Source organism: Lytechinus pictus, chromosome 5, assembly GCF_037042905.1.
Source record: "Lytechinus pictus isolate F3 Inbred chromosome 5, Lp3.0, whole genome shotgun sequence".
Taxonomy (NCBI): Eukaryota; Metazoa; Echinodermata; class Echinoidea; order Temnopleuroida; family Toxopneustidae; genus Lytechinus; species Lytechinus pictus.
Window position 1 is genome coordinate 18409104 of NC_087249.1, and position 26823 is coordinate 18435926.

The following is a 26823-nucleotide window of genomic DNA, read 5'->3' on the forward strand; positions in this document are numbered from 1 at the left end:
GGGTATGGTTTCACACGCCAATACTTGTTAAGGGGTGCATTTTCAGAAAATGGAAAATACGTGTTTAGGGCGCTTTTCGAGACCCCATGGTCGCGCATGGTATCCACTCGTCAATGGAAGTGGCCCCCCCCCCCGGGCAAATTAATGATAATCGCATCTTGTCAATGAGTCGCAATCAGCAATTTCCCTGGTCATCACCATGCTAGTAGTGAAGCATAATATTATACACAATAGATATAGAGGTAAAACAAAATAATACACCGAATTACACACACTGAATGATCACTACCTCGCACGGCTGACAGAAGGGCGCAAATTTCTCGCCAAGCAGAAGGGCACGCACTAAATCCCATCTAACCTATAAAATATCGATCGACTTATTTCAGACCACACTTAAATGAATAAATAAGGGGTGAAAGGGCTACTACAGTTTAGCGTCAGTTTCGTTTGTGTGCATGATTTTAGCATCTGACGAAATACCTGTCCGAGAATATCACTATCCGGTCATTGAACTTTATATTAGCTCAGCAGCTCATATGAAATAGAAATTTGGAGAGAATATGAAGAGAAAAATGCATTATTTCAGCAGTACTGGGATTTCAAATATCCGCAGCTTTTTACATTCGCTTTAATTTTTCTTCAATTATTCACTATAATTGCTTCAACGTTTCCAACGGAAATTCATCATCTGTTCAATTTGGGGTTTTGTATTTGACTCATTTAATGGAAAGAGTGTAATCAAAATCTCATGAGGGGAGTTGATGCAGAGGTGCGAGCTTAGATCGAACCTTTCGGATGGTGACGGTAAGATCAATCCCAGATTATAGGATATGTAAAAACTCAATTACAGAAAAACACACACAGGTTAAATCCAGGGACTGTGGGAATGCCACAAATCCCTCACAGATCACTATCCAATCTTTATGTTACAGGGCATTATGTATTCATGGAGGCCACGCCGCTCGGACGCGACCAGAAGGTCCGGCTCATCACCCCTACCCTCCGAGGTGTCCCCTCCGACCAGGAGGCCCATTGCCTTGTCTTCTGGTACCACATGTTTGGCATGGCCGTTGACTCATTGGCTGTCTATCTCCTGGATGCCACGAAGCAGGTGTCCACCTTGGAATCCACAGAACCCCAATGGATCCTCAGAGGCAACAGGGGCAATCTCTGGAGGGCGACGGAAGTGTCCATCACCATGCGAACTGATTACAAGGTAAAGTTCACTGTGATTGTCGAAGATAAATCAGGCTCATTCGGGTGAAATCGATAGAAGGCCATTTCTGAAAGCCCTGGCTGGAACTCACAATGGCTACATTTCCAGAATCTCTAACGATCATCACAGAAGTGATTCCTGGCAAGAGATATCCTTACGGGTTTGTAAAATGAACCATAACATAGGAAGCCGTGAATCTGATAGTGTCACCCATTTGGGATCGACGAATTCCCACTTCCCCTTAAAACCACACTTCTGTTGGGAACACTATCCAACTCGTCAACCAATCAAGACATTGTAGCTGATGCTGCAGTCAGACCAATGAAAAAGACTCCAAACCAACCGATGGTCTGTATATGGTAACACCGTATGAATTTCTGTCGGTGTGCAGGGGTTCGGTTTCACCGGTATAACTGAAGCATGGCAGTGGATAATTATGGGATCATAAACAAACTACAAGATATACACAACTTGGAGTCTTCATAAAGATATGGAAGACAAGAAACACAGAAAGTCAAACTCACAGAATCGTATACATCTCCATGGTTAAACAATAATACCAAGAAGTATAAAAAGCAAAAGGATATAGACTGCCGAATGTCACCATTTTCAAAGAGTGAATATTACATGGTTTGCAGCGATGCTTTTTTTTTCCTATTTTGGCAAATAAAGGCCACTGCTCATTTAAAATAAAAATGGGTATGTCAAACACTGTCTTCTTAAAAAAGCAAAATACTAATAATGAGGTGATAATTTCTCGGTGTAAAAATCCTTTCTTGCCTTCTTTGGTTTCAGATTGTCTTTGAATTTTCTCGAGGGGTTCGGTACGATGGGGATATAGCTATCGATGACGTCATGGTGACATCATATGCCTGCCCTGGTAACCGTAAGTAGGAAACGAAAAGCTTTCGTACTTTTTTTTCGTGAAATAGAGGTAGCTAAGTCTAAGTATATTATTCTATTCAAAGATAAGTTTGATATATTACCGATGTCTTATAAGCGAAGGGATTGAAGAGCAATATTAACAAGGGAATATCTCTTGTTACTGTGATCTGATTCCAAAATATTCAACATCAACATGCCTTAAATATTATAGGATAACAGAGAAATAAAATCGATAATGAGGTATTGAAGCGAAAGATAAATGTCATTTACTATCATTTTCTTATCGTGTCACATGCTGCCCCATGCCAATGATGTGTTACACATGCTTGTAGGTTCCTCCATTAGGGCCAGGCCAATCTATTTCCACCCCCTCGTCGGGCGTGTCAAAATTTCGCCAATGTAGTCCTTATTAGCAGTTCTTGCCACTCTGTCTTTGTGATCTGCCTTAAACATATCACTAAAAATCCCGACAACTTTCTTTAATCAGACGTCTACGCAAACGTATCGAGTGTCTCCTGTGAGTTCGAAGAGGCTGATATCTGTCACTACGTCCAGGATAGGACAACGGACACCGAGGACTGGCAATGGGGTAACGGACAGACCTATGTCGATTTCACTGGCCCAAGCGTGGATCACACCCGAGGCGACGAACTTGGTAAGAATCACTCTGCAAAACAATCTAGTAATTTCATGAAAATTATGATCCATAGTACTGGAACACTGTGAGCAGACGAAGGTGTGGGGGTCGAATCCCTGTTAACGCACAATAGCCCGTCATCCCAAGCATAGTTTCGCAAGAACGCTCCAACGCCTTTAAATATGATGATGATATTATTTATGAATCAATAATCCGAACGATTTATCTGTGCTTAATGATACTTCCATCTTCAACCATGAAGTACATCTAATATTAGCTTTTCCCGCTAAGGGACTAAACGTCTTGGTAACTCAGCTGATGATGGGTGTTTTCCATCGAAACACTGCATTTACAACAACAATCGATGGATGTAACCACTGTAATGCTTGACTGATTCTTAAATCGACATCCGTTGAACTCACATCGATTGAATAATTATATGGCGTAAGTTTAGTAATGATGTTTGTTCCAAACATCTTCATAAAGGCATCAGTGTTATTCTTGAGTACTCCCCCCGTTCCTTCCCATTTTCGTTCAGGATTGCACATCCTTTCTATTCTTGCTTTCTGGGTGCGTTATTTCCAACGTAGGCTACTTTTGTCTTTGAATTATTTCTTCCAGGTTTTTATCTCTTCTTTGAGAGGTCCGTGAGTGGAGGAGACGACGCGCGCATCTCGTCGCCTCCTATCCAGCCGCAGAGGGCGTCTTCCTGTGTCGAGTTCTGGTACCACATGTACGGCACAGACGTAAACGCCCTGATCGTCTACATCAACCGGCTGGACGGAGACTTTCCAGACAGACAGGTTTGGAACATGACAGGGAATAAAGGAGATAGGTGGCACCGAGCAGAGCTGATGGTTCCGGCATCCCTCTATCCGCTTCATGTGAGTCTCGATGGCTGACTCCAAGAGAAATAATGATATCCTTGTGGATGTTTTATCCAACACAGTCTGTTCATCCCACAGTCGACATAGTAAAAGTCAAACAGTTGTGATTCACAGCCAATTAACCATTATCAGACAACCTTTTAAACGATAAATATTGATGAAACAACGCTAACATAGATATTAATAATCTAATAATATAAGCCCTCCATGCTATTGAATCATTTTCTGTTAGTGATGAAGTCAATTTAAAAACAAAACTATTTGAGATGTAGCGCTAAAAGGAAAGCCATTCCCGCCTCCGAAAAATGCCAAATAGGCGATGACACTAAATATAGGCCCTAATAATTATATTGTTGACCCACAACTAAAGACATTTAACATAAAATGGCAGATGAATGTGATGTTTACCATTAGCATAAATAAGAATGATTCCTCGTAGCCACTATAAGAATGTAAGGTTGAATGCCTTAACCGTCAAAAAACTCATAATAGGCATACTGTACAGTATACGTAATAGTGAATGTTAAAACTAATTGCCTACTTATTGTTGCATTAAGGATAACAATTTGTCGCCATTTTAATGTCGAATGTCTTCTGTAATGGAGATTACAGCAATACAAATACCATTCCTATCGAGGATTATACTCATTTAGCTAGTTTGACATTGAACGTACAGTGAAAATAAAGTTTTTTTTGTATTTCAGCTTGTGTTCCATGCTTTTGGTGGTACTCAATTCAGGGACAACATTGCTATAGATGACATCAGACTTTTTGAAAGTGCCGAATGCCCTGAAGGTATAGATAATTATGTTTGTATCAAAGCAGAGGGAAATTAGTTTTTTTTAATAATATTTAATGAATTCAATACATAAAAATGGAATCTAAAACTTAGATGTTTACGTCAGTTACATTGACAAAACATATATCTTCACACAATATTACGGATTTCCAAATATAAAACCAATATCAGACTTTGTGTCCAAACATTCCATTAGAATGCAAAAAGAGGGTGGTTAAAAATACTATCCAAGAAGACATAACAGCTTTTAAAAAGAGATGAACTTGAAGAATGTCTAGAAATGCATGGGGCGAAAAAAGTGAGCTCTTAACTCTAGCTCTAAACAAATAATGATAACAAACATTTTACGCTTATGTTTTATAAACCTTTTAAAGGAAAGGGTGATCTACATTGTATTCATAGTGAAAAATATTTTTGTTTCCTCTAAAGTATCCTCGGACACACCGATTGACGAGCCAATCCCTCCCCTTGTAAGAAGCGTCGTGTGTACGTTCGAGCACGGATTCTGTAACCTCACTCAGGAGAGTAACGATGTTTTTGATTGGACGCTTGGACAGGGGCCAGACACCAACCAGGAAACAGAGAACATGATAGACCATACCTACGCGAATACCACGGGTGAATGTCATAAACCAGTTCTTATAATTTTATTCTAGGCCTACTTCATCACAGAGTTTTTGTTATAGGAATGTAACATGACGAAAATAATCGTTTTGATAGAAACGCAATGTCTGCTTAAAGCCCAACCAGAGCTTTAGTAAAACGGTCAGTAATGTGAATCATACTCGGAGTATTATATAGCAATCCAATATTATAGTAGTGAAGTGGTCATTTTTTTGCCGTTAGAATTTGAATTTGGCATCTAGCACCCTCTCTCAGTAATGTTTCTTTATTCTATTTTTATTTAAAAAAGGCCATTTAAATACTTAGTTTACAAATCTAGAAGTGAAATATGAAGAAAATTTCCAGTGCAGCCATATTGGACAATTATAGAAATAAAGGAGCAAAAGTTTATAAGATAGCGGATCATTTTCTGAGACTTCGAGAGAAAAGAAAATATGAATTCGTTTAACCTCGTCTGATTTCTGTATCAACGCCCTTTTCTTTTTCCTTTAGGCACATACGCGTACATTGATACGTCAAAGCGTTTCTTGAGGACCAACGACAAGGCACGCCTAAAATCACCCCTCATCGCTCCATCCCCGTATCCGCGTTGCTTCACCTTCTATTACTTTATGGCCTCAAAATATGCAGATTTTCTCAATGTGTATATCGTTCCGTATGGTGGAACTGAAACCTTTGACCCGCAGTTTGTGATATACGGGAAACAGGAAGCAAAATGGTTGAAAGCTACGGTGGCCATCGAACCGTCTAGGACTACAGCTGTCTACGTAGGTATTTAAGGAATGAAGTTGTTTTCTGTCATTTTCAGTTTTCTTTTTCACCACTTCCCCCTTTCCTTTATAACCAACATAATTTAATGTTTATGATGACTAATACCATATAATTATCATCACCATCATCATCACTATCATCACCAATATAAGCATCATCAATATTATCATCATCATCACCACCACCACCACCATGCACCACCATCACCACAACCAGCCTCCTCCACATCTCCGTCACCATTAATAATACCTCCTCCTCATCATGATCTCCATTATCATCACCACCTAATCATCATCCTCTACTTCCCTCCTCAGCCCTCCACCATCCTCATCACAATCACATCACCAAAACCTTTATCTGGCATCATCAATGTCACCACTACAACCACAATCTGCAGTAGACGGTAACTTATTGGGAACATCACAATCATGCAAGTTTGTCATCAACATATTCATCACCATCATCATCATACACCTCTTCTTCACCATCCATATAACCTCCTCCTCATCATCATGATCTCCATTATCATCATGATCATCGTCATCATCATTATCACCATGATCATCATCATCACCATTATCATCAAAATCATCATCATCCTCATCATCACCTTCCTCTCCATCTCCATCTCCCCTCCTCTTTATGAGTATCGCCTAACCTTTATCTCCAACATCATTAATATTTTCACAATCACAATTACAACCACAATCTCCAGTAGATTGTAACTTATTGAGAACAATCAAACGTACACATCATCATCCTCCTCCTTCATCTCCTCACTACCATTGTCATCATCAGGATCTCTATTATCATCACCACTACCATCATCATCATCCCCATCATCATCCTCCACCACCTCATCATCATCCTCATCACAATCACCACATCACCAAAACCTTTATCACTGACATCATCAATATCACCACTACAACCACAATCTGCAGTAGATGGTAACTTATTGGGAACATCACAATCATGCAAGTTTGTCATCATCATATTCATCATCATTGTTGTCATCATCATCCTCCTCCACCTCATTATCATCATCACAATTACCCCACCACCAAAACTTTTATTGCTGTCATCATCAATATCACTTCAAACACCACAATCTGCAGTAGATTGTAAGTTCATCATCATCACCATCATCATACACCTCTTCCTCACCATCCATATAACCTCCTCCTCATCATCATGATCTCCATTATCATCATGATCTCCATTATCATCATGATCATGATCATCGTCATCATCACCATGATCATCATCATCGTCATCATCACCATTATCATCAAAATCATCATCATCCTCATCATCACCTTCCTCTCCATCTCCATCTCCCCTCCTCTTTATGAGTATCGCCTAACCTTTATCTCCAACATCATTAATATTTTCACAATCACAATTACAACCACAATCTCCAGTAGATTGTAACTTATTGAGAACAATCAAACGTACACATCATCCTCCTCCTTCATCTCCTCACTACCATTGTCATCATCAGGATCTCTATTATCATCACCACTACCATCATCATCATCCCCATCATCATCCTCCACCACCTCATCATCATCCTCATCACAATCACATTACCAAAACCTTTATCACTGGCATCATCAATGTCACCACTACAACCACAATCTGCAGTAGATGGTAACTTATTGGGAACATCACAATCATGCAAGTTCATCATCATCATCATCACCATCATCATCATACACATCTTCCTCACCATCCATATAACCTCCTCCTTATCATCATGATCTCCATTATCATCATGATCATGATCATCGTCATCATCACCATGATCATCATCATCGTCATCATCACCATTGTCATCATCATCGTCATCATCAAAATCATCATCCTCATCATCATCATCACCTTCCTCTCCATCTCCATCTCCCACCCTCTTTATGAGTATCGCCTAACCTTTATCTCCAACATCATTAATATTTTCACAATCACAATTACAACCACAATCTCCAGTAGATTGTAACTTATTGAGAACAATCAAACGTACACATCATCATCCTCCTCCTTCATCTCCTCACTACCATTGTCATCATCAGGATCTCTATTATCATCACCACTACCATCATCATCATCCCCATCATCATCCTCCACCACCTCATCATCATCCTCACCACAATCACCACATCACCAAAACCTTTATCTGGCATCATCAATATCACCACTACAACCACAATCTGCAGTAGATGACTAGATGGTAACTTATTGGGAACATCACAATCATGCAAGTTTGTCATCAACATATTCATCACCATCATCATCATACACCTCTTCTTCACCATCCATATAACCTCCTCCTCATCATCATGATCTCCATTATCATCATGATCATCGTCATCATCATCATCACCATGATCATCATCATCACCATTATCATCAAAATCATCATCATCCTCATCATCACCTTCCTCTCCATCTCCATCTCCCCTCCTCTTTATGAGTATCGCCTAACCTTTATCTCCAACATCATTAATATTTTCACAATCACAATTACAACCACAATCTCCAGTAGATTGTAACTTATTGAGAACAATCAAACGTACACATCATCATCCTCCTCCTTCATCTCCTCACTACCATTGTCATCATCAGGATCTCTATTATCATCATCACTACCATCATCATCATCTCCATCATCATCCTCCACCACCTCATCATCATCCTCATCACAATCACCACATCACCAAAACCTCTATCACTGACATCATCAATATCACCACTACAACCACAATCTGCAGTAGATGGTAACTTATTGGGAACATCACAATCATGCAAGTTTGTCATCATCATATTCATCATCATTGTTGTCATCATCATCCTGCTCCACCTCATTATCATCATCACAATTACCCCACCACCAAATCTTTTATTGCTGTCATCATCAATATCACTTCAAACACCACAATCTGCAGTAGATTGTAACTGATTGAGAACAATAATTTTCATCATCATCATCGTATTCCCCACCATCTTCATCATTGTCATCATGATGATGATGATCATCATCATCACTCACCATCATATCCACATTCATCCTCATCACAATCACCCCACCACAAAAAAATGTGCAGTAGACTTCTCAATGACAATAACTTCCACATGTAGATACTGCCATTGGTCTACAATGCTAAAAGGAAACACACACCATCAAACAAATTTCATTCACTGATATTTTCATACTTACATTCATATACTCTTCGCCATGATCTAATTTTAATGCATGAAAACTCTCGTTTGGTAAAGTGATATGTAATCATAGAAAAGCACTTATTTAACTTCAGTGTAAAATGTTAAATACAACTTATTGTTTAGCATGAAAAGCCACTTAAACTACTTGATCAACATTATAAATCAACATGCTATATATTAAGACGATGAGCTTCCTAAATAACAATTCTGGCAAATTTGCAAGCTTTGATACAATTTCTCATCAATCAAATAGTCAGCATAACCATATAAATGCTTCTTTAGTTGTACATATGATTAACGCTACTGATTGAAAAGATAAACCAAAAAATAATGCAACATGAGATAGCCAGTGTTTACGACCAATGACGAACTTCTCTGTGATGTAATAATATTTGATGTTATTATGGATCCTTCAGATTGGCTGAAATTTGTCATGTGACCAGTCATTTATTAAAAAAAAAATTGCCAACGTCCGATACTAATGACTCTTTCTATTGACCGGTCATGGTCTTAAAAAAAATATGGATAATTTATCAAATGACAAGGTTCCTCATTACTTGCTTACTTATCCGTAATACACATAATTTTGCTCAGGCTCTATACTACATAGACTCTGAAACAATGCAATTGCCCTCAGCTACACCTCGCGGGCCTGCTATAACTGTTCCAAAGATACACCGTGCTTATAATTGTTACCATTATCCTTAATGATATGTATTCTTTTTTATTATTTCCTAGGTGATCATCGAAGGTGTAATAGGACGGAGAGCAAACCTAGGAGATATCGCTATTGACGATGTCAGACTGGAAAATAATGGCTGCCAAATACCAGGTGATCAAAATATCATGACTTTGTCGTGTCAGGGATTAAACAGCTTGAAAGCAAAAGTTAGAATATACCAATATCAAATAAATATGCATCACATCATCAGTGGCGGATATAGGATTTACAGAGGAGGTGTGGCAGGGGCAGGAGAAGAGCCCTTATCATAAATTAAAACAAAATAGTAACAGCTACAGTACATCAACTTCGTTTTCCTGCAAGAAATTATAAAACAATAAAATCATGTTGCTAGAAGAGAGAGATAGAGGTAGGTAGATAGGAGAGAAAAGGGGGGGGGGAGAAAGAATAGAGAGAGAGGGAGTGGGAGCGTTACGGGGAGGAATTGTATCAATTGAATATAGGCCTTTAAAATGTCTTTTTGATTATGATTAGTCTGTTTATAAGAACGTTTCCATTTATAATCATTCAAACCAATACAGAAATAAGACCAACAAATCTGCCGCTGACAGCAAACTGTGATTTTGAGCTTGATCGAGGCTGCGGCTATATCCAAGAAAGAACAGATAACTTTGACTGGATTAGACACCGAGGAAGAACCGAAACGTTGGATACTGGACCTCTAGTCGACCATACCAAAGGAACAGCAGAAGGTAATGCAAATTGCTCTCAGCCAATCAGATGCAAGGATTTCAGTAGCTTGTAACAGTGGTCAATTCAAAATCACTGACAAACTGCTTTGTGAAATGCTTTCCTTATTTATACCAAGATATTGACATTCAGAGCCAAGCGATGGCTAAATGGCTCAATGTAAAAATGGCAGAGGTAAAAATGGCAAAGGTAAAAATGGCAGAGGTAAAAATGGCAAAGGTAAAAATGGCAGAGGTAAAAATGGCAGAGGTTAAAATGGCAAAGGTAAAAATGGCAGAGGTAAAAATGGCAGAGGTAAAAATGGCAAAGGTAAAAATGGCTGAGGTAAAAATGATAACACTTGGGTTGGTATTTCTTATTTTTTTCCTGGACTTACATGCACGACCTTCTCATGTCAAATCGCTCTTCTAATATTCAAATTTTGAAGAACACTTTGGATCCCAAATATTGTACTTAATTCATTACAGGGAAATTCACACTGACATAGAGTTTATTAAAATGATATTGGTGAGGGTTTTAGAGAATCCATCCAAGATTTAAAAAGCTACTCAAATTTTACATGTTAATGGGGACTTCATTTGCGAGCAGTTTTTCCCATATATGCTGTAATAAAAATATATCAATGAAATGTCATTTTCAAAAAAAAAATGAAAATGGTTTTAATTGTACCTTAAGTATATTATATTAACATACAAATAATTTCACATCCGCTCCTAAAAGTTTTTTTTTAGCAATCATGAACCACTGATTAAAAAAATTGAAAAGTATACATTTTGGTGCATAAAATACGGGGTAGTTACTAGTATATGACGTCACAGATCAAAAACTCAAACTTCTAATAACTTACTTAATCTTTGATGGGTTTTCCGCAAACCTTCACCAATATATTTTTACTGCTATTTTTACAGTAAACCATTCGTCAGGGTGAATTTTCCCTTCAAAACAGGTCGATAGAATGGTACCTAAGAAACACCTATAAATTTAAATCCCTGATTCGCTACACATTTCAAAATTCATGCGGTACCCGTTACCATAGAAACTAGTTAAGGAACCTGATAATGACTAGCTGCAATGAGGTATTACTCTGAAAAAATGAACACTAGTTGCTATTATTATATCATTTACATTAAACTGTATACGTATCATATCAATATCTATTCGGATCCATTTGATGTTGAAATATGAAAAATTACTTTTCATTACCGAACGTTTTGTTATTTTTCTGTTATCCAAGTTATGCAAGTGGTTCAAAGAAATCGTCTATTTCAGTGTATTAATGGTAGCGCACATTGGTGTTTACATTACGATTCGTTTGGTATGTATGTGATGAAGTGCTGTTCTTCTACTATACGAACTGGTCAAGATAAATCCTTTCATCACTCACTAATTGAAATCATTTTGGCATGAAAATGTTTGAGTTTAATCATATCAACGATAAAGTATAGACCTAAAATTATGAAAAAATATCCAAATAATATCTCATCAGTTCATAATACTCATTTTGTCGATAGGAGTCCATTCAAGGTCAATAATTATGACTGATATTAACTGGAAAGGCTATATCTTTCCCTTGCTGATCTAGCATGTCATGATCTTTACCTCTGTCATTTTTGCCTCTGCCATTATTACCTCTGCCATTTTTACCCGACACCCTTTAGACACCGGCTAAATATGGTCAGAATTTTGAGAGATAAGAATATACACAAAAGATACCTGTGAAATCCTTACTAAAAAAATTGATTGTTTATCATAAATGGATTAATTTCCATCTTCTCTTTAATATTCTGATAGTAAATAATGATATGCAGGTAAACACATTAATAATAAGAATGCAGGTGCTCATCGACCAAAGTAGATAAATTGCTCTAATATCATGACTATTTTAGGCAATATATTCCCCTAAAATCTAGTTTTATATCAGATTTTGTCATAATATTCCAAAAATTATTATATTTCCCCCTTTTTCCTGTCCATTTCTTTCTTTTTCTCCTTTTTCTTCTTGGTAGTTAAAATTTGGGGGGTTCATTGCCCCCTCCCAGGCCCCCATCTGTAAGCCAGTGGCTGGGGCCAGTGGGTGGTCCTTCTATACAAGTGGTTACAAGAGCATGTTTGAATTCTACTCTGGTAAATTTCAGTCAGGTTCTTTTCAGACATCAATATTGATGCCCCTTTTATCTTCCACATAGGGTTTTATTTCTATGCGGAGGCGTCCCAACCCCAGAGGCCCGGTGACCGAGCTGCCTTTCTAGTCCCACCCATCGACGGGAGGAGCCAACCCATGTGTCTCAGGTTCTTCTACCACATGAACGGCGTGGACACCGGATCCCTCAGGATCTCCATGGTGCTTCCTGGACACCAGACAGGGTCTACTGGCTTGGAGATCCTGAGGCTCTATGGTCAGAAGATGACGTCATGGTTACCAGCTAACATTGATGTTATTGAGGTCGATGGACCAGTCCAGGTGTGTTTCACAAATATCTCAAAAGACCTTTACAATATTAAATTGCCCTCATATGCCCAAAATCAGAAAATTTGGTCGGTCGGTCAATATATATATATATATATATATAATATATACATGTATACTCTTTTTCCCATACCTTCACTTTTGCACTGCACAAAGAAAATCATGCATGGGATGATTTACTTCTGCAATCAAAACACATACATGTAAGTGCTTTTTAGAGCCATTAAAATACAAATCTGAGCAAATTCATTACCCAAATCCGAAAATTTCTTACAAAACCATTTTTGATTGGCGAAAAAAAATAGTGTCCCTGTTTTTCACATTATATGGCTGGTTGGATGAGGGCAACAGAACCATTTTTAAAGCCTAATATGAAGCATTTAAATATATATAAGGCTTAATATATGTAGGCTACAGATAATAAACATCATCAATGGCATTAGTAAGGACACACACAAGCACCTTTGGAACAATTCTTACATGCATGATGCAGAGCCGAGGGTATTTGAAATGTTTCAAAGGATAACAAGTGCTTGTAATTTTTCTAATGCCTGATCAAAAAGCATAATTATATATTTCATGAAAAATAGTGATTTACATGTAGATCCTTGCTATTTGAAAAACCATCCTCATCTCAACACCATGACTGGTTTTCGCAATAACGGTAATTTTTAGTAGTTTATAAATGTTTTACACATCCAAATTCATTCTTGTTCAGATAAGATTTGAGGCTGTCATCGGTAAATCATACCGCAGTGACATCGCCATCGATGACATCACTTTCCTACGCAGACCCTGCGATGGACTACCGAGTGAGTCTCTGTGCGACTTTGAGAAGGGCCTGCACGATTGCAATTACGAGGAAAGCGGAGGTCCCTCGATCTACTTCCAATGGTCATGGTACGATTCAGCGACGCCATATAGGCCTGCTCTACAATCATTAGAATCCCTCACGGAAGAGGGCTCAAGAGGTATACATGCATGAATAGGAAAATGTTTTCCTCTGGAGGCTTCTAATTTTGTATCAAATTTCGACCATGAAAACACAGAATCTGGTATGATTATGCCCATGATGGTTTTCATTCACAATAACAACATCAAAACAAAATACTCCATAATCTTGGTTGGATTTTACAAAATGCTGATGTCTCCACAATTAAATAGCGCTTAACATCTAGCCCTTAGCCAGGGGGAGGGTTTCGGTCAAACCCCCTAAAATTGTATAAAAGCAAGAAAATACAGGAGGAAAATGAGAAGAGAATGGAAGAGAAGGAATCGACCCCCCCCCTAATTGGAACTCTCTTCTACAGGCTTGAACATGCAGGGGTGGGTAACCTAACCCTAACCCTACGGAGTGGCAAAGGTAGATACGGTATATGCCTTGTCCTGCATATGAGTTCTTTATTAACATCACTGTCATATTTCATTCTCTTACACTCAGATTCTTTCCTGTTCCTCATCGTTGGAGAAAATCAAATATCTCCAGGCTCAACTTCAAACATATCAAGCCCTTTTCTTAACGGCGTCTCATTCCTCGGTCACTGTATAGCGTTCAATTATGCCGTACTTGGAAGCGGCGAACTACAGCTCTTGGTTTTTGTAGAAAGCGAGAGTGGAGCCTCAAAACTCTTGGGAAAACTTGATACGTCACAAAAATGGAAAAGAAATACCATACCACTAGGAGCCGGAGAATATTACGATCCTTTTAAAGTAAGTAGATCATAAATGAAGCTGTATTTTTAGTCCAACATTCACATTTTAAGGTGTAAGTAAAAAGTATATAACTTCTTGTGAATGAAAAGCCACTCCCACAAATGATGTGCATAGTACCACATTTGGTACATTGTTGTTGCATAAAATGCGAAAGTTGGATTTGTGACCCCAGTGAAACAAGGCACTCAAGCAAACTACATGTATCAAAGCTCCCAAAGTAATATATTTTATACTATCAACTGACATAATTTACATTGAAATATTCAAAAGGAGGAATATAATGTCTCTGAATAAAAAAAAAATTCTCTTGGCATCAAAGATCACTATAAAGTTATGTGATGATAAGACCTATCTCACATATTCAATAATATATCAATATATTATCAATACTTAATCATTTCTTCTACAGAAAGTATAACAGGGAACCATTTGTTATCCAAATTCTTCTTCTAGCTAAACCTCTGGGGTGGTATTCTGAAAATTGTCTTAACTTTTCTTGTAACTCAGCAAGATAACAGCTCGCTAAAATTCTCTTAAATCGGTATTCTGAAAATTGTCTTATCTCTGTAAGGACGTCCCCTATTTTATCTCTGACACGCCTAATAATTTATCACCAACCAATCTTTAAACTTTTTATATGTTTCGGTCAACCAATAGAAGCGTTCCTTCTAAAAAATAATTGACATGCAGCGTAATTTCCTTTGCGCCACCGATGCTTATGCTTGTATGTTACTGTGCTAAAATACACGTGGCTTTTCTCAGAGTCATATTTTCTCTGAAAAGATTCATGATCTCGAATGCCAATTTTCAATTGCTGAAAAGTGTACCAATCCATCGTACGTCTTTGGAATGTTTCCTTTTGTTAAACATGTTTTTGCGGGATGCAGCAAGAAATTATTATTGTTGACCGAGAAATATCGCATTCAATATTAAGTTACAATAGCCCGCTACCTCTTGTAAATTTTCTTGTATTTTACAAGGAAGTAAACAGAATGCAAAGATAAGATAATTTTCAGAACACCAACGAACGTAGAGGGCAGCAACACACAAGCGTGTTGCTATAAGGAAGGTCAACTCGATACGCGCATGCAGCTGAGCTGCGCGCGTATTTTATTGTTCATGCCAACGAAATCAAATGCCGATCCAATACAACAACAAATTAGTAGCGATCAAAAAACGAATATGAAAGAATATGACTACAACAATATCAAAGATAACTTAAAAAATATGTTGAGGAATATACATACATATAAAAACATACTTTGATATTTAAAACTTTACAAATATAAGTTTCAGGAAACTAAAATCATTACCAAATCGGTGATTGTTGTTATCAGCGATTTCACCAGACGGCTGTATTAGGTGATTTGCGTCGAGACGATTTTGTGACCACTCGCAAAGCATTTCGGGATTGAATATAACCACCTTATTTTCTCTGAGCTCTTCGCTGAACCCATCATCACAGTGCAGCTGCAGCGCAGCGCGCAGCCAATGCAATGCATCCGATGCATGGGTTGTTTTTTCGCCGTCCATGCCATGGTCTCGGACTCAGAGTTGAAATTTAGACCCGGATTTCGGGGATACAGCGCCTTTATTTCAGATTTATAGACTTAAAAGTCAAATGACATTTAAAATTTGAAATCTAACCTTGAACAATCATCGTTGATAAACATCAGCCCTGAAGCCATTACACTTCAAATCAGGCCAGGCAAATTAGATGTCATTGTCTAAGTTGCTAGATCTATGACGAGTCGCCTGAAGCCCCAGCGCATCATCAACGTCACTAGCTAGCTGCGCGACCGCCCCAGACTCGGCGCACCCAGGCCAGAAAAATGACCTCGATTATTACGGTGGTTGTCTATGCATTTATTAGTGGTGCAGCGAAATTCAGCAGAAGAAAATAAGAGATATGAGGTATCCTCGTCACAGGCTTAATATTGCAAAATGAGGAAAAATGTCAAAATCATGATTATTTAAGCTAAATATTTTCTTTAAAAATAAAAGTAATATTTTTAATATTTATACCCAGAATAACCGATCTAATAATTGTTCATTAAAAAATATTTGAAATTAACAAATGAAAAAAAATCAACTCGACAAATTTCCCAAAACCCCACCTTATTTTTTAAAGTGGTCACAAAATTCGAGCGGAGTTGACCTTCCTTAGAGCAACACGCTTGTGTGTTGCTGCCCTCTACGTTCGTTGCAGAACACCTTTTATCTCGATATGTTATCTTGCGCACAGAGATATATGCGCCGTTTTAAACTTTACGCATCATTGTAACTGACATCATAAGCGCTTAGTGAAAGTGACAAGAAAATTTACAAGAAAAGATACAAGAGTTTTCAGCATATGGATTTTATTGTAACTATAAAGATACAATAATATTTCTCTTAAGACAATTTTTAGAATACGGCCCCGGATGCACGCATATTACATCTGTTCCATTAACTACATTCCTCCTTCTCACTTCCTGGTCCATTCCCCCCAATTCAGAGTAAAGTTAGGACATACATTGCTTTGGTTAAGTACTCAAGGTTGACCAAAAGCTGGATGTTTTGACCGGACTGTTATAAAAAGGGTTCATTTCTGAACTCCAGTCAGATTGGTTTTGGGATCACAAATTACAATACTATACATCAATTTGCAGAGTTTATTTTATCTACATCTTCAGAGCATAATCACCATTAGAACTACTCCTGTGCTATTTGTTATTTGTCATCAAGTAATCATCGTCTTCAATAAATGTATATAATATGAACTGTACATCCAGTATTGCCATGTCTTCATTAATGCTGGTTGCCATCTAATTAAGTCTCATTTAACAATCGCTTTCAATCTCATGTTTTCTTACGCAGGTCACATTTATGGCTCAACTGAATAATAAACATGACAGTGATATAGAAGTGATTGCATTAGATGACATTGCAATTACAGTAGGAGTGTGTAAAACAGGTAAATATTCTTGTCACATACAGTATACCACAATGCATGGAAATTCATTGATGATTACAAGTTTAAAAGTGATACAGATGATGATGAACAGCATAAATGGTACTGGTTGCCCAATATGTCACTTATTATTCACACAGTTGCTGGAAAATATAGGTCGTTAGTTCAGATTTGGAAGTCTCAATGTTGTTACAATTACGAAGTTGATTTTGGATAGGGGTAGTGGACACGAGTTTTTAAAAAATATTATGTGATTTATAGGGATACTGACCCCCCAAAACTATTTTACCATGAAAGAGAAAATTCAGACGAGCAGGAAAGTGAAAGTTTGAACAATATTGGAAAACAATAAAAAGTTATGAAATTACAATAAAAACCCTGGCGCATTGTCTTGCTTTCGCTATGCAGACAAGATTAAAATCCAGAAATCAGAAACCTTATTATTTTGATACAAACATACACTTCATGTCTTAATCAATTCACCAAGCAGTCATACATTCTCCCTCTGTTCATTTTTTTAAAGGAAATGTTTTACAAATCGAAGGCAAGCATATACCCGTGCTTGCACTATCACTTCTTCTGGTCATCTCTACCCTCGCGCTGATCATCGTCTGTTTCTTATGGATACGAAGACGACATCGGTCGCCATTTCCCGTCATGTTTCTACAACGACGCCAGAGCGATGAACACCCAATCACGATGTCGCTGGCCAACAACGATCATTCGACTTTAGATACCACGATGAGCGTGGATGAATACAGATCATGATAATAACTTTGACATTCACTGTGAGATTGTTATGTTTTGTATTAATTGTAATTATTTTTCTATGAGGAGATGAATATTTTAGATATTTTGGATACTAAGTGCTGTAGATAGATAATTGTATATCAGATCATGTAAGAATATCTAAATTTGTCCTTTGTTTATATATATAAATAAGAGTCCTCTTCAGAATTTGTGGTGTCATAGGTAGATGAAGATTATTGTTACAAGCCTAAATAAAGAGCGTTTTGTGATTAACATTGCTCATTTCTAACTTACAGTAGATAAATGAAGAATACGTAAGAGGGTCCTCCTTCTCAATCATTTATCTGTTTATAATAAAGATAGTAATAGCTGGATTTATATATTAAAGCGCAACTATTATTACCCAAATTTTAGATTGAACTACCACTTCATCAGCAATGCTAAGCGCATTCAATGAATTAATGACATAGTGATAGATATATTGCGAAAATTGAGTGTTGATATGAAGCCCGGTGACCAGGGTGTAAAATTGTGTGTCAGAATTGAGTCACACCTTGATAAAAAAATGCCATGTTTGGCGTAATCGTATTTAAAAAAAAATCTTTTTCATTGAATATAACCAAAAATATAAAAAGAACTTCATCCATTATATTTATTTATAGTCTTGATTTAAAAGGACTGAGTTGTGTAAAGGAGTATTCTAAAGATTGATATGTTTGATAAATGAAAAGAACTGTATTCGTTTTTATGGAAGATAATGTATGAATAAAAGATCAACTTTATGAAGAAAAAAATACAATTTGGTAGAAAGTAAAATATTTTGCTATTTAGTACTTATTTTTTATACATACATGTACATGTATCTGACAAATTCATAACAAATTAGTTTAAAGATGCCTTTGTTACAATGGGAATAAGAGTATGAAACAAAAAAGGGGAAGGACAATACAAAAGAAGAAAATTGTGATTAATACTTTATTGGGGACCTTAAACAGGCCATAGACATGTAATATAAAAATTAAAGATAGGTTTTACTATTAATTGTGATATTAGGTTTATAACAATCAATTTCCTCCCCCGCAAAAAAAAAGAACCCAAAATACAAGGGATTTTAATTTTGATTTTATGCCTGATAATTATCACTGGTTTTGAATAAGGTTTCAAAAATGGGGGAATAAAGCAACAGTTACAGCTAAAGAAACAGAAAAAGAGGAGAGAGTTGGGTAAAAAAGAGAGAGAAAATAAGACTGATCGAGATGAGACAGGACAAAGAGAGATTAAAAAGGATAAAGACAGACATAAAGACAAAGAGGGAGAGAAAGAGAGGGAGAGAAAGAGAGACACACACACATAAAGAGAGATAGAGACAGAAACGTACAATAAGAGACAATACAGATGGATAGAAGGAATGAAAATTGCAACAAAAAACCCCCAGACAATCAAGTTTAGCAATTGACAGATTATAATATCTTCATGAGTTTTTTTTTATTCAGTCTCATAAAAGCTCAAAATTAAAAGTTGTAGGCAACAACTGTGCTACCCAGCTGTAGAGCCACAAGAAGTCACAAGGCAACATTCCCTGTGAGTAATTCAATGCTTCAAAATCATTATCTCGAAAAAGGTAGGTTCATTCGAAAGAGTACCTTTTATTCTTCATTTATCTATTGTCAAAATATGAAATCCAACCGTTTTGAAGCTTAGAATCAGCTCTGGCAAACTACATAATATTTATAATAGACTAAATACTGATTTGGTCGAATTTTATTGTGGGTTTTGAGCGAGTGGTCCCAATTTCATCTTTTAGAGAATTAAAAAAGGGGCAAAATGCAGAGTAAAACTTCAAATTCTGTCATAAAAGGAAGACGTAGTATTTAATCCTTGATCCTGGGACATTCAGCATAATTCTAATTTAATTTGTATTAAATTAGAAAATACTTTGCTATGTCATCACCAGACCTGCCAACCTCTGAGAATGAAAAATTGTATTCTGTGATTAAAAAAATGTATTTTCCCCCCTAAAGTGTATTTCATAATAAAATGCGTGGCGCACTCGTTCATCGCGGTGCTCAAGCTGCATGCAAGTTAAAATGCGCACTGCTCTTGCAGATGAAAAAAAAAACATTGAAACTTGTGTATATCTCACCCTGGTTTTAACAAAATGATTGAAAAAAAAAGTTACCTGAAATTACAATGATCTAATAACCATATTTGTGTAAGTTTTATGAAATAGACTCATAGGCTATAGAGATGATTTTTCTCAATAAATTACGATTTTGTAAAAAATAAAAAATGAATTATTTTATTTTTTTACAAAAACATATTTTTAAAAGAAAAAACGAACTGCTGTATTTTGCTTGCAAAAACGTACTAAATACGCCAAAAACGTACTGGTTGGCAGGTCTGCATCACCAAGTACTTTCTGCTTCAAAAATCAATGTCTCAAATCCTCACATAACTGTTCTTCAACAAAGGAGTCTTTATATATTTATTTGATAACATTTCTCTTTCTCTAAAAATTCCTTTGGTCACCCTCTCTCCCCCTCCCTCACAAAATCACACACACCCACACACACACTTTCTTTGTCTTTCTCTCTCTCCTAATCTCTTTCCCTTGTCTATTTTTTCTGACACTTTTTACTTTTCTCATTTGTGCTCCTCTAGTACTGTATTCAAGAATAAATAATAAAAAAATTATTCATTTTCAATATTTCCTAATCCCACGGTCACTCACCCATGCAAAACTACTCCAGACAGAACAATCTATTATTTTATTTCCAATGACATACCATTGGCCAGATTGGAGTTGGTTTCCTTGATGTGAACATAGCATAGTCTACCTTTGAAAATATTTGCCTATCAATGTTGTTAATCCATGATTAAATACAGTTTATCATTATTTGAAACAAAAGATAAGTTTTACATAGATGTTTAATAATCATATCAATTTTCTATTCAGAAACTGCATTAAGAATAACTTCAGAATAACAATTGATAAATTACAATTAAATTCTTTATTCATGATAATGAAACCATCATTAAGAAGATATTGCAAAATAATATTCAAAACAATAAATATGTCAGTATCTATGGTTTTAACAAATGAAATTAATTGAAGTTTAGTCTAAAAACAAACTTTAAACTTTATCGACAGGGGCAAGTTTTAATAGTACAAGGCATGCAATGCACATTGGAAGCTTACATGGGTATGATCTCCTTTTTACATATCAACATAACATCTTATAGCACCATATTATATTAATCACATGAATTGAAATCATAATTAATAGGGTAAATTTTCATAGAATTGATTTTAAATTGGACCTACATCCTGATGTAATGCATTCAAGTTTTGTGCAGATAGAAATTACCCCAAGTGTACAAAATATTGATGATGTAAAATAAAACGTAAATGGTTTGAGATGTAAAATGTATGCATAACCTATTGTGCTGATAAAATTATTTAAAAAAAATCCCAGTGTGTTTAAAATGTTTAAGATACCAACCATAAAAAGAATCAAACTGCAAATTACATTTATATGAGATATTAAAAACATGATTGCATAATAATCATTTGCATGAAAGGCAGTCCAGTTTCAAAGAGCCTTATCTTATTTCCAACATTTGAGAAACAAAATAACACTGCAAATGCAGTATAGAAATATTAACAAAAGAAAAAAAAGAAGACCTGTGTAGAAGAAGATAGTTATTGAGCTAGGTGGGCCAATCCAGCACGAATCCAGCCATATGAGACATTTATTTTGAAGAACCGACCAGTGTGCATAAACAATACAGCTCCTGAAATGGTATCGTACCGACCCGGCTGAATATGCCACTGCAATTAGCAGTGGCTTTCAGCAAGAGTCCTTCATTGCCTTTAAATCCTTCAATTTCTGCATAGAATATAAAAGTCTGTCTAATGCTATGGAAAACACTAAAGGGTCAGTTATGCGAGTATCATCAAAGGTTACAATATCACAAAAGGTTAGTAGTCATCGAATGCTATTTTTGCCAGGAATTTTCCCCGCTGTTAGGATTTAAATTCAAAATCTAGCAATCTCTCTTGGTAGTGTCCTTATTTTCATTCAATATTGCTGTTTGAGCAATTACCTTACAGATTTAGTTTTGGATATTAGAAAGACACTGATAAAGATTATATCCTGAAATTTTCAGCCAATTTCTTGCTTGAGAAGGTATATTTGTTTGATTTGTTTATTTAAGGTAAAAAGTCAATATTATATGAAAATCTTGATATGAAGAGTGAGATTTGTTAGATCTAATCCAATGTATATTTTTGGGGGGACACCAAGAATATCCTTAAAACAATCAGGAAGAATTGTGTTCAATCGTAACAACCAAGCTCCACCCATTTCCTTCAACTTCATCCAATCATTAGCACAGACACATGAATGGAGTCATTAGTAACCTCACTTGATATTCATACATATGGGATAATACAGTTAGTATGTATTGACATGCTCATTGAGTCAAAGCCATCCAAAGTCAGGTAACAATGTGAATCAGCGATGCCTATCTTTCATTCCTTTTCATCAAGCCAAGAACACTCATAGTTGAACTGATCTGCCACCCATAAATGCCTCAATATTAAGGAATCCATTCATTCACAAAGAGAAAGTCATTGGTGACCTCATTTGACCCTCATAGGTGGTTTTAACTTTTGAGTGGTCCGGTCACATATGGGGTGACATGGTAAGTACACATTATGATGTAGAGTGAGGAAAGCCATACCCACAGCCAGGCAACGATGTGAACTGTGACGCTTCTCGCCTTCCTTTTCCCTCCAGTCAACAGCATTCCTCCTTCCTGTAGTCATTAGTCATCTAGGTCACCAAATCCTTCTTGAAATTCTCCTCTGGTCTTCTCCAGTGCAGCGGCATTTTCTGAAAATAACAACATTATGAACAAACACATATAATGAATATAAAGAATATAATGTACCTCTTATTTTCACAAAACAATTTGCGTCTGTCCACAAAAAACCCTCTTGGAATGGTTATGTGAAAAGGGTGACAAATCAGTATTTTATTTGATGAGTGCAAAGCAGGTTTGTGAACACATTGCACAATTAGATCCTCACCTTAATACAACAAGTGGAATGCCTCTGGCCGTCTCACCTGCATCACGCGATTCAATATAGCAGCAGTGCTGATTTTGAAAACTACTATAACTCGCACAAGATGTTCAGTGATACTTGGTTACTCTTATTTCCACGTTTTATGAACTAGACCAATACACTTATAGAGATATGATGGCAATTCAACAAATACCCCCAACGTGGCCAAAGTTCTTTGACCTTACATGACCTTTGACCTTGATCATGTGACCTGAAACTCGCACAGGATGTTCAGTGATACTTGATTACTATTATGTCCAAGTTTTATGAACTAGACCAACACACTTTCAAGTTTATGGCTGTAATTCAACAAATACCCCAATTTGGCCAAAGTTCATTGACCCTAAATGACCTTTGACCTTGATCATGTGACCTGAAACTTGCACAGGATGTTCAGTAATACTTGATTACTATTATGTCCAAGTTTCATGAATCAGATCCATAAACTTTCAAAGTTATGATGGTAATTCAACAGATACCCCCAATTCGGCCAAAGTTCATTGACCCTACATGACCTTTGACCTTGGTCATGTGACGTGAAACTCATGCAGGATGTTCAGTGATACTTGATTAACCTTATGTATAAGTTTCATGAACTAGGTCCATATATTTTCTAAGTTATGATGACATTTCAATTAGGTTAAGATTTTGATGTTGATTCCCCCAACATGGTCTAAGTTCATTGACCCTAAATGACCTTTGACCTTGGTCATGTGACATGAAACTCAGGCAGGATGTTCAGTAATACTTGATTAACCTTATGGCCAAGTTTCATGAACTAGGTCCTTATACTTTCTAAGTTATGCTGTCATTTCAAAAACTTAACCTCAGGTTAAGATTTGGTGTTGACGCCGCCGCCGCCGTCGCCGTCGGAAAAGCGGCGCCTATAGTCTCACTCTGCTATGCAGGTGAGACAAAAACCCTCTATTGAGAAAGGGATAGTTTATCGACTTCATATTGAAGGATTATGGTGGAGTGATTTACATCAATGACAATTGCAAGTACAGTCAATTGATTGGATCAATTGAAACCTTCTAACCTTCATCATTCCTTTTCTGTTCCTTCACTTTTTTTTCCCCCTGAGATCTTTAAAAGGACAAATTTGGTCCTATTTGGAGTGAGGAACATTTTTTGCCCTTTCTCCTGTACCCCCCAAATTTTTTTTCCAAAATCCTGGATTGCCATCAGTGGCTTTCAATAGTTAGGGTTGATTGGATCAATTGCAACTCTCTGATCAGGGGCCCGTCTTACAAAGAGTTGTGATTGATCTGATCGATCACAACCATGGACGGCCAGCAACGTCAACATCTAAAATACATGTTTGTTCAAAATATTTTCTAAAACTTACATATATTCATACATTCACTGTTTTCTTGACAATTCAGTATGCTTCTCTTTGTTTTCAAAGGATATTGAGCAAATTTCCTAAAGAAAAAATCATGACATTGATTGGATCAATCGTAACTCTTTGTAAGATGGGGCCCAGGATTCATTAGTCTATCAAACAACCCGCTTCTGTCCTTTTTTACCTTTTCTTCCTCTGATCTCGCTTCACGTATGGGCCTGCCATTTAGCTTGGAAATCCCTGGCTGTGGTGACGTCAACGCCGACGTTGAGGAGCTTGTCGATGGTGGCCGTCACCCTGGAATTGTCCGATGGCTCCGAATGTGTGAGAATGGTGACCATCCCCCCTGGGGTAGGGTTGGCAGGGCTATGCAAGGAGGGATCCCCGGAGCGAACAGCAAAGAAGTGAGCACATTCGGCTATGCTGCAGAAGGTTCTGAGAACAATTGAAGCAAAATAAAAAAATTGAAATTAAAAGATGATTCATATAATGAAAATTGTTTTAGCCAGTCTGCCATAATATTTAAGATTACACTAAAAACTTGGTAAATGTAATTCCTGTTATCAATGAATTTCAGTATAATATTTCGGTGTTCCTTTGTCATTTTTTTTTGGCTTCCTCCTTCACTTGTGCGCCTTGAGCATCTATAACAATTCAAATTGTAAAATGAAATGGCATTCATTATAATCTTTATTATTACATAAATCATTATTTTTATCATTATCATGCAAGAAGGATATCTGAGTACAACCCCAAGGATCATTATGACATTTGAATTCATGGGGAGTGGATTATTATTATACACTGACTCCGGACTATATGAAAAGACTTTTTTTAAGAAAACAAACTCGACGTACTAGTAAGAAATTCTGAAATTCTGAAAATAATGACTTTACCATAATATAATTTCCAGTAGCAATACATATTGTTTGGTAGTCATAAATCTAGTTTTACTCTGGGTGATTGATATCCAAAAGGTTTCAAATTCCCCATGAAACTGAAGAATGTGCCTTTCAGTTATGAATTAGTAACTGTCCAGAAATGTCTTACCTGACATTAACATCATCTATCTTGGCTTTGGAGTTGTCATCAAAGCGTAGACTCTCTTTATCTTTTTGTGCTCTTAAGTACCTTTAGAACAGAACAAAGCGAAAGGGGATTGTCACATACACATGAATTATTTCCACAAATACTACAACATATTTTTTTGTAATAACACATCATCGTATTAACAATGTGATTCATGTGCAATGTGATGTTCATGAATCCATTTATACTACCTATGACATTCAGGTAAAACATTTATTTATTTACTTACTTATTTATTTATTTATCAGTTTATTGATTTATCAATTGATTAATTTATTTATTTATTCATTTTTTTTTTTTTTTTTTTTGGGCGGGGGGGGGGGGTACTTTTTCCCTCTTACTGCCTAATTTGGCAACATTGGATAAGCTTTAACATGGCAATGATTTGGGATTTCCATGGCTCCTTTCTAGTTTCCAGGGCTCTTCCAGGGCTCCATTGGAGCAACTGTCATGGAACCCATTCTCCATCCTCAAACCAGCATGCCCATCATCCCTCCTCAGAACACATGCCCATACTAAAGTACCCAAAGAAAAATAATACATACACAAAATCACTCACCTGTTGCCAATTTGGAATTCTTTCTCCATGAACTTAATCGCTTCTCGAGCCTTGGATTGGTATTTCTTGTTGACATCTAATTGAGAAACAACTGAGAGAAAACACAAAAAATTGCACAGCATGGAGAAGGAAGCAATCTGTGAACATCTAAAAAACATAATTTTGTGTCCAAAAACTAAAAATGAGAAAATTAGTTATCTGAAAGAGGAACTCTTCTTCTTCATACTGTCAAAATTTTAAGATGTAAATTTATATAAAATGCTAAACATATGAGTTATTTTAACACCATATTTTATGGACTGAGGAAATTTCACAAAGAATGCATAGTGTGCACATCCTATGC

General features: G+C 36.6%; 2 protein-coding genes across 2 annotated transcripts in view; one reads left to right on the forward strand and one right to left on the reverse strand.

Annotated features, from left to right (window-relative positions):
* LOC129261700 (MAM and LDL-receptor class A domain-containing protein 1-like) overlaps positions 1 to 19168 on the forward strand; it is a 35591-nt gene extending 16423 nt beyond the window's left edge. The window contains exons 6-19 of the mRNA XM_064099947.1: positions 933 to 1216; positions 2012 to 2102; positions 2589 to 2756; positions 3360 to 3622; positions 4330 to 4420; positions 4854 to 5042; positions 5541 to 5815; positions 9780 to 9873; positions 10305 to 10475; positions 12660 to 12934; positions 13659 to 13911; positions 14382 to 14650; positions 17513 to 17609; positions 18130 to 19168. Coding sequence (XP_063956017.1) covers positions 933 to 1216; positions 2012 to 2102; positions 2589 to 2756; positions 3360 to 3622; positions 4330 to 4420; positions 4854 to 5042; positions 5541 to 5815; positions 9780 to 9873; positions 10305 to 10475; positions 12660 to 12934; positions 13659 to 13911; positions 14382 to 14650; positions 17513 to 17609; positions 18130 to 18374 — 2765 coding nt within the window. The 3' untranslated portion in view covers positions 18375 to 19168. The remainder of the gene's footprint in view (positions 1 to 932; positions 1217 to 2011; positions 2103 to 2588; positions 2757 to 3359; positions 3623 to 4329; positions 4421 to 4853; positions 5043 to 5540; positions 5816 to 9779; positions 9874 to 10304; positions 10476 to 12659; positions 12935 to 13658; positions 13912 to 14381; positions 14651 to 17512; positions 17610 to 18129) is intronic.
* Positions 19169 to 21348: 2180 nt separating this feature from the next.
* Positions 21349 to 26823, reverse strand: part of LOC129262324 (nonsense-mediated mRNA decay factor SMG5-like) — a 28842-nt gene continuing 23367 nt past the window's right edge. Inside the window, exons 18-21 of the mRNA XM_064099948.1 lie at positions 26481 to 26571; positions 25883 to 25963; positions 25017 to 25267; positions 21349 to 23254 (exon numbers count right to left, since the gene is read on the reverse strand). Of these exons, the coding sequence (XP_063956018.1) occupies positions 25039 to 25267; positions 25883 to 25963; positions 26481 to 26571 (401 nt within the window). The 3' untranslated portion in view covers positions 21349 to 23254; positions 25017 to 25038. The remainder of the gene's footprint in view (positions 23255 to 25016; positions 25268 to 25882; positions 25964 to 26480; positions 26572 to 26823) is intronic.